General features: G+C 48.6%; 1 protein-coding gene across 2 annotated transcripts; it reads left to right on the top strand.

Moving 5' to 3' along the window:
- Window positions 1-935: 935 nt before the first annotated feature.
- Window positions 936-7780, top strand: LOC143834062 (uncharacterized). 2 transcript variants are annotated; one of them, XM_077330620.1, is made up of 4 exons: window positions 936-1020; window positions 1790-2390; window positions 2565-2613; window positions 4008-7780. In XM_077330620.1, exons 2-4 carry the CDS (start codon window positions 1977-1979, stop codon window positions 5051-5053), a joined length of 1509 nt encoding a protein of 502 aa, XP_077186735.1. In that variant the 5' UTR covers window positions 936-1020; window positions 1790-1976; the 3' UTR covers window positions 5054-7780. The 2 variants fall into 2 exon arrangements, with proteins under 2 accessions (XP_077186735.1, XP_077186736.1); XM_077330621.1 differs by having other exon boundaries at window positions 937-1010.
- The last annotated feature ends 666 nt before the right edge of the window (window positions 7781-8446 follow it).

The following is an 8446-nucleotide window of genomic DNA, read 5'->3' as shown; positions in this document are numbered from 1 at the left end:
TGAGGTGTGCCTCTTGTCTGGAAAAAGGACCTCAGAAGAGCCCTGCTGGATCAGGCCAGTGACGATCCATCTAGTCCGTAGCCACCAACTAGTTCCTTTGGATGGCCCACAACAGGGCAGAGAGGCAAAGCGAACCCCAAGACGGCCGTGGAACAGGAGTAGCGCTCGCTGGGCATTGAGTTTCTTGCAGGGTTAAAGGGGAGGTGTCTCTCCTCCCCTCCTAGGCAGGCTCCACAAAGCGGAGGTGTGTCCCAGTGGGCTGCGAGGGGCTAGGGACCCCCCGGGAGGATGGATGGTTTTAACAGGAGGGAAGAAAGAGAAGAATGTTTTCCTTTACAAAATCCTCTCCCTGCAAATGATGTTAAATTACCAAACTGTCATAATATCCAAATTAAGCCATATGATGCCATATGATAACCATTTGCTTTTGCCTTCTCTCTCTAGTGTCATGACCAGGGGTAGTCAAACTGCGGCCCTCCAGATGTCCATGGACTACAATTCCCATGAGCCCCTGCCAGAATTCGCTGGCAGGGGGCTCGTGGGAATTGTAGTCCATGGACATCTGGAGGGCCGCAGTTTGACTACCCCTGGTCATGATGGTTGTTCATGAGTCCGAGGAAGAGAATCGATCCTGGTTGGTCTTCCAGGAGCCTGACCGGACTCTGTTTCTGTTGGGCCCTTCAGGCCCACACGGCGACCCCCTTGAACATGACTCCCCGCTCGGGCTGGGCAAGGAGCCGCGCAGCCGGTGCCCGAGGAGCTCGAGCCAGGGAGCTCGGCCAGAAGCGTCTCTCCACGCAGTTCTGAGGGCGCAAGAGAAGCGTCTGCGGCGGAGGGTCCTCCTGGGCGGGGGGCTTCCTCCCTCCTGCAGACAGGGAGAGAGAGGGTTAAAGGGACAGAGTCTGCGTGCCTAGAGCGGCGCCCGTCCCGAAGGGCTCGTGACGTCACTTCCTCTGGCCCGCCCTTCCCAGGAGCCCCGGGCGTGCTCGGGAGAGGCGGGGCGGCGCCAGGTGAGGCCAGGTGAGCGAGGGCTCCTTTGTGAGATGCGCCGGTGGGGGGGGCTGCGCTGACCGCCCGCCCGTCGTCCTCTTGTTAGCCGGGAGACGCCGCTCTCCCCGGAGCCCTCCGCAGCTCTCCCCGAACTCCCTCTTCGGCACCTTCCCGTCCTTCTGGCCCTCCGCTGCGGCGCAGAAACCTGGACGGCGGGGCGGCTCTCCTCTCCCCTCCGCTGTGGCTCTCCGTCGTTTTGCTCCCTATTTGGGCGAGCTTTCCCTAAAGCGCCAGCTGTCCTGGCTGAGATCATGTGTGCCCCACTTTTCTCCCCACGGGGGCCCTTGGCGGGTTGCCGCGTTCTTCCCTCACCGGTTTGCCCCAAGAAGAGCCCTGCGAGGTGTGATTCGAATGCGTGGCCGTGTTGGTCTGAAGTCGTGCAGTGGAACCAGAGTCCAATTGGGCACCTTGAAGACCAGCCAAGCTTTCTTCGGGGCGTGAGTTGGGCTTGAAGGTGCTGCTGGACTCTGACTTTATCCTGCCAGGCATGTTAGCCTGAGGCTGTGCGTCTGGCCCAAGGCCCTGCAGCCAGCTGTTGTGGTAGGGAGGGGGCTCCAGCCTGGGCCTCCCAGGTCTAATTGGACCTTCTAATCTGGACAGGTCTTGCTGCCCCCTGATGGTTATTCACTCATTTCAGTTGAGGTCTGTTGTTGCAAAACAAAACAGAAATCCGGAAGGCTCACACCCTCGGTTCTCGTAGGAACTGTCATGACTCAGAGCTCATTGTTTTCTTTTCCAGATGTCACATATATGCATGTGTGTGTGGCAACATGCACGCCTACATGCACACATAAAATGTCAATCCAGAGCCCAGTCTTGGCTTTGCAGGAGCTCACGGGCCTGGCACATGGCTTTACAGAAGAATCTGGCAGAGTACGGAAGCAGCCCAGCGGTCCCGGGAAAGGCTGTTTGGAGAGGAAGGGAGGATGAGGAGAGAGTCAGACTCAGCCAGCTTTAAATCAGGAAACGGTTTTAATGCTGAAGAGGTTGGAAGCAGAAGGGAGTTGTGGGAAGGAACTGGGCAGAAGAAGACAGGAGACGACATCTTCCTTCCAGATGTGCAGTGCCAGCAATCCCGACAGTTCAGCTACCAGGAGGCTGAGGGGCCCCAAGATGCATGCAGTCAACTCCACCATCTCTGCTGCCAGTGGCTGAAGCCAGAGAGACACAGCAAGGAGCAGATGCTGGACCTGGTGATCCTGGAGCAGTTCCTGGCTGTCCTGCCCCCGGAGGTGGAGAGCTGGGTCTGGGAGTGCCGGCCGGAGAGCAGTTCCCAGGCTCTGGCCCTGGCCAAAGGCTTTTTCCTGAGCCAGGTGGAGGAGAAGAACCAGAACCTGCAGGTGAGAGGGATTCATCTTGGTACTCTGGGTGTGAGGGGTGGGGGCATGGGATATGATCAAGGTTACCATTGAAATTCACACTGATTACCCCAACTTTTTAAAACCCACCCTACTCGTTTCCTGTCCCCCCCCCCAATAACTCTCCCCTTTCTGTGATCCCCACCTCTGTTTCAGGCTCAGGAGATGTTTGCAAAGGAATATTACCATGGAGCAGCTTTTCCAGGTGAGATTGAAAGGGATGATGTTCCCTGTTGGTGGTCTCCTTGAGTGTAAGGGGGCTGCTTTTATGCTCCTCTATGGGAAAGAGGCTGTGCTTCAGCTTCTCAGTTTAGTCAGGTGCTTTCAAAATTATGATTGATCTTACTAGGTATTCAGTGCCAGGGTAGGAAAAATTTTGTCAGATAATAGGATTGGGTCATCCCCTATAAATGCCCATGTTTGGCAGTATTTACAGAAGCAGAAGGATGGGACCAGTGAAAAATACAGAATGGTCATGAAAGCAAAGGGGCACCTGTCTGGTCGTCCAATTCTAGCGTGGTCAGTAGATACACAAGGAGTCTTCAATCTTCAGATATCCTTTCTTTAACGAGCAGTATTCTTTCATGATTCCCAACACGTTTTGCTAGATAGCACTTTCTCTTGGGATTCCAACAAAAATAAACAAAACAATGGCTAGTACTAAAGCATAAACAATATTTGTAGTAAAAAAAAATTAAGCCATGTGATGAATACATACTGAAAATCAATACAATAGGATATTCAATTCTAGTAGAATATTTCTGCAGCCAACCACTGTAAACACAAACAAATATGTTAGGAAAATTATAGCTGTTAAAATCCAAGAGACCGCAAAAATGTAACATCTGATCTGATCCTGTTAGAAACGTACAAGGCTAATGAAAAACATGTTGAGCATTTGAAGTCTGGGGGTCAGATTGAGCCTCAGTGGTTGGGGTGTAAAGCTCTGCACCTAACGCCTTGTCCAGTGAATACAGTTCAGTTGTGTCCCTGAATGCAGGAAGCTGTTTGGGAGACACCTTCTAGTCCAGCTTCTCGTTCCCTGAGAGCCAGTTTGGTGTAGTGGTTAGGAGTGCGGACTTCTAATCTGGCATGCCGGGTTCGATTCTGCGCTCCCCCACATGCAACCAGCTGGGTGACCTTGGGCTCGCCACGGCACTGATAAAACTGTTCTGACCGGGCAGTGATATCAGGGCTCTCTCAGCCTTACCCACCTCACAGGGTGTCTGTTGTGGGGAGAGGAATGGGAAGGCGACTGTAAGCCGCTTTGAGCCTCCTTCGGGTAGGGAAAAGCGGCATATAAGAACCAACTCTTCTTCTTCTTCTTCTTCCCCACAGTTAGCTACCTAGAGTCCCTAGAAGGTTCACAAGGAGAGGACCAGATCCAAAGCATCACTCCGTAGAAAAATGTGTCTACACAAGGAGGTTCCACTGGAACACCTTGTCTGTGATGGAACCTCCATCCAAGGAAGAATCTAGAATGGCTTAATAACAGGGCAGGTCTGTTTCCTCATGAAGTGATTTCTGTCCTGTCAAGCAGCTAATGGCCTTATTTACTTGGCTGTGCTTTTGCCTTCCAATTTTTCCCCTTTATTCTAGAGGCTGAGGGTCCCCAGAAAAAGTCTGAGGGAGAAACGCAACACCATGTACTTGAGGAAACACAGCAGAAGAGATTCAGTAAAACAGAATGGAAGAGGGGGGATGAATCCTCTCCTCAAGGTCCTGAATGCCAGGTGTTTGAAAGTCATCACAGAATCAGCATAGGGGAGGAGCCTCATAAATGCTTGGAGAACGGAAGTAGCTTTGCTCCAAATTGCATGCTTGTTGTTCATCAGCAAATCCACACAGAGGAGAAGTCATATGAATGCTTAGAGTGTGGAAAGGGCTTTTCCCGCCGTGACACCCTATTTTCTCATCGACGAATCCACACTGGGGAGAAACCATACAAGTGCCTGGAGTGTGGAAAGCGTTTTGTCCGGAGTTCAGATCTTAAATCCCACCAACGTACCCATACAGGGGAAAAACCCTATGAATGCTTGCAGTGTGGAAAGAGCTTTGCTCAGAGCTCACACCTTTCTATCCATCAACGTACCCACACAGGAGAAAAACCATATAAGTGCTGGGAGTGTAGAAAGACTTTTGCTTACAGTACACATCTTATTATCCATCAACGTATCCACACTGGGGAGAAACCATATAAATGCTTAGATTGTGAAAAGAGCTTTACACAGAGTTCACAGCTTACAAAACATCAACGTATCCACACTGGGGAGAAACCATATCAATGCTTGGAGTGTGGAAAGCGCTTTGTTCGGACTTCAGATCTTAAATCCCATCAACGTACCCACACAGGGGAGAAACCATATGAATGTCTGGAGTGTGGAAAGAGGTTTTCTCAGAGTTCACAGCTTACAACTCATCAGCGTATCCACACAGGGGAAAAACCATATAAATGCTTGGTATGTGGAAAGAGCTTTATTCTGAGTTCAAAGCTTACTCTCCATCAACGTGTCCACACTGGGGAGAAACCATATAAATGCTTGGAGTGTGGAAAATGCTTTCCTCGGAGTGACAGCCTAAATGTTCATCAACGAATCCACATGGGGACAGGGAAGTGTCCAAATAAACAATTGGAATATATCTAAGAATTCACACATGGGAGGAAACCATATTAACGCTAAGCCATGTTTAGCATCAAAAATTCTCAGAAGAGAGAAAGCATACATAGTTCTAGCATTGGTAGATCTTCATCCTCAAAGCCAAACTTGAGGACATCATCATCGGTAGTTGTTTTGTTGGGCAGCGGTTGAACTGGTACTGCCTAAGGCACATTCAATTCTGTGTTAAAATATTTTGAATACAGTTTGCTATAAAATGTGAGTTATTTGTCCTGTCCTGTGAATCCATCTTATGGAGTCATGTCACAGACTCTAGTCACTAAGCCACCCTGGTTCTACTACCTCTGTGAGACCTTTAAATCTCCTTTGTTTTGTAAAGAAGGAGGTATCTTTCATTTTACGATTCTGGCAGCTGCAGTGCACATATCGTAACAGATCAGGGAAATGGTTAATATTTTATGGAATTGCTGTCCTTTCATGATCAATGTGACAGCAACAGAGGGTATAGTTTTCTTTTGTCTTAGTCATTGTTCTAACTGTTTTTAGGTAGAGGGCCCGCTTGGTGTCTGGAGAACTGGATTTGATTCTGCACTCCTCCACGTATAGTCAGCTGGCTGATCTTGTGCCTGTCACAGTTCTTTCAGAGTTCTCTCAGCCCCACCTATCTCACAGGCTGTCTGTTGTGGGGAGAGGAAAGATTGGTCATTGTACATCGCTTTGACACTGCTTTGAGTAGTAAAAAGTGGGGTACCAAACTAATCTCGTTAAACACAGTGGGGAACCTTATTGGGTGGAAAAGTGGTATATAAATGTTTTAGATACAATAATATCTAAAGGCTTCATGAAGGTTGCATTCACATTTGTCTTTCAGATGTACTGTTAGAACAACCTGCCAAGAAGAAATTGTAGGTAAAAAAGAACTAGCTCAATGTAGCATTTGCTTCAGAAAGGGGGGCATGGGTTCTTGTGGATAGTGTCCTCCTTGTGTCAGTGATTAGGGGAAGAGTTGCTGGCTTTGACCAGAAAGATCCTGGAGGATGTTTCTGCTGTCCAGAATCCAAACTGGCCTAATTTCTCAAGTAAAGATGCCAGTAAGGGGGACCCAGAATAGAACAGCTTTGGATAGGAGGAAAATCACACGGCCTCTTTGTCATGGACCAGCCAAGCCTAGGAGAGCACAGAGATACGGAAAACTCCTTGGAGGAAGAGGCAGCCAGCAGGCCTGTCCTCAGTCCTAAATGATTTGGTCCCCAGTTATTTGAAGGAGTGCCTTCTCCCATTCAGACCTGCCCAAGCACTGAGATTTCAAGGAGAGAGGCCTTCTTGGAGTTCTGTCTCTCTCAGAGGTGCAAGGGGAGGTGCCTTGCAGGAGGGCCTTTTCTGTGGTGGCCCCTGGACTGTGGCACAGCCACGCTTGGGTGACTTGCCAGGCACCTTCATTATATGGTTTTTGGCACCTGGTAAATACACACCTCTTCATCCAGGTCTTTGATATCCAGTTCCCTCGGTGAGCTGTCCTGCCAGGGTGTGAAAGAGGGAGGGGGTTATGTTTTAAATGTTTATAATGTAATTTAAATTATTTAATTCTGTATTGTGTGGTGCCCTGGGACCTTTGAGTGAAGGTTTGGGTATAAATTCCTATATAAAATAAACCCACAGACGCAATGCAGTCTCGGAGGGGCCAGACATAGATCCTCAGCCAGGAATCAGCACACTGGATCCTCAGCCTTCCAGCGTTATCAGTTCGCCCTCTGCCATTACCAGAGCCTTGGGAATTCTGTCAGAGAAAGATGAGGTGCAGCACAGCACCAGCCCAGCATCAACAGTGAGGATGAGTGCTTGCAGGAGCAGGACTGAGGTAGCCGGCAGGTGCAGGATGCAACACGTGACTGACGGGCGGGCGTGGCTGTGAGGAAGCAACTGTTAGCAACTGATCTGGCAACTGTTAGCAACTGATCTGGCTGCCGGAGTGGCTTCTTTTCCTTGACACTGGCTTGTACCTTTGTGACCTTGTTCTTGGATTTCTCTTTGGATCCAAAGCTGTGAGTGTCACCTGACCTGTGTCTGAACCTTGGAACTTATTTTGACATCAGACCCTGGAATTGCTGTACAAACTCTGATGTCTAGAAACCGCTTTTTGGTGCCAGCAAACAGGACACGCTTGTAGACTAGAAACAGCCTAACCCATATTAAAGAATATTATTCTAGAGACCAGCCAGGAAAACATCTGGTCATGGCAAGAATGTCCAGACTTCACAGAAGGAAGGATACAGTTCAAAGATGGGAGGTGAGTATCGGTTGAGGGCCAAGAGATATTCATAGATAGGAGAACCGCATAATAACTGTTTTTAGATAGACGTGGTTATGGTAAGAAGCTATAGGAATGAAAAAAACAGGTTTTATGTATTTTATGATGATGAAGACATTCATGTCTAGATAACTCTGCATGGGGCTTGAAGTTTTAAGATAGTATTAACCAAGAATGTGAACCTTTATTAAGGGAGACAGTGAAACGAAAAGTATTTGTTAGGTGGTGTTAACAATCTGTAAGTATGAGAAATGGAATGTATTGGGAACGTCTCCTTAAAAAGGACACCTTGAATGTCTCCAGCTTATATTTGGATAAGATTAGATGATTTTATGAGCTCATCCTGTACCAATGTAGCAGTAATGGACAGGAGAGTTTTCTTTTGAGTGGATTGTAATTAAAGATGCAAATAGTTATCTTGCAATAAAAGATCAAGTGGAAGCAAAGATCTAATAGTCTCACTTGTAATGTGAAGTAGGCATGCAACAGACAGAGTATTGGTGAGGCGTACCTCGTTCTGGGAATAAAATCATTTGATACAGGAAAGATAATGGGAAATGTAGAATTTCATAAGAATCAACCTACAGCTGACTCAGGCCTGAAGAGAAACTCACATAAAGGGAGGGAAGGGTGTATTAACACAGGATATGTTCCCCCAACCAAGGCTAGAAGACCATCAGCAGCTCCACTGGTCCCCACCTTACCAGAGATTTGGTCTTTCAGGGGCCATGACACCCTCCTTGGGCAAGGGATGCTCTGGGGAAGAGAACATTCCTCCACAGGACAAGCTGTTGTCGGTTCTCCAAAGTCCCTCCCTCTTGACTAGCCATTGGCCCATCCTTCTGCTTCAGAGTCAGAATCACACACAGAGCTGGAAGAGACCCCCAAGGACTATCCAGTCCACCCCTCTTCTCGGGGACTTGGAAACCACATCCTCCTAGCAGGTGTGCATCCAGTATCCTCCTAGAAACTTACAAGGAAGGAGACTCCTCCACCCTCCGAGGCAGCCCATCCCACCCACAAACAGCTCTCACCCTCAGAAAACGCTTCCTAATATTTAAGCAGAACCTCCTTTCTCATCATTCGAACCTATGGCGCTTAGTCCTTATGGC

Source organism: Paroedura picta, chromosome 3 (assembly GCF_049243985.1).
Source record: "Paroedura picta isolate Pp20150507F chromosome 3, Ppicta_v3.0, whole genome shotgun sequence".
Taxonomy (NCBI): domain Eukaryota; kingdom Metazoa; phylum Chordata; class Lepidosauria; order Squamata; family Gekkonidae; genus Paroedura; species Paroedura picta.
Note: the sequence above shows the minus strand (reverse complement) of the source record. Positions and strands in the feature narration are given on the sequence as shown.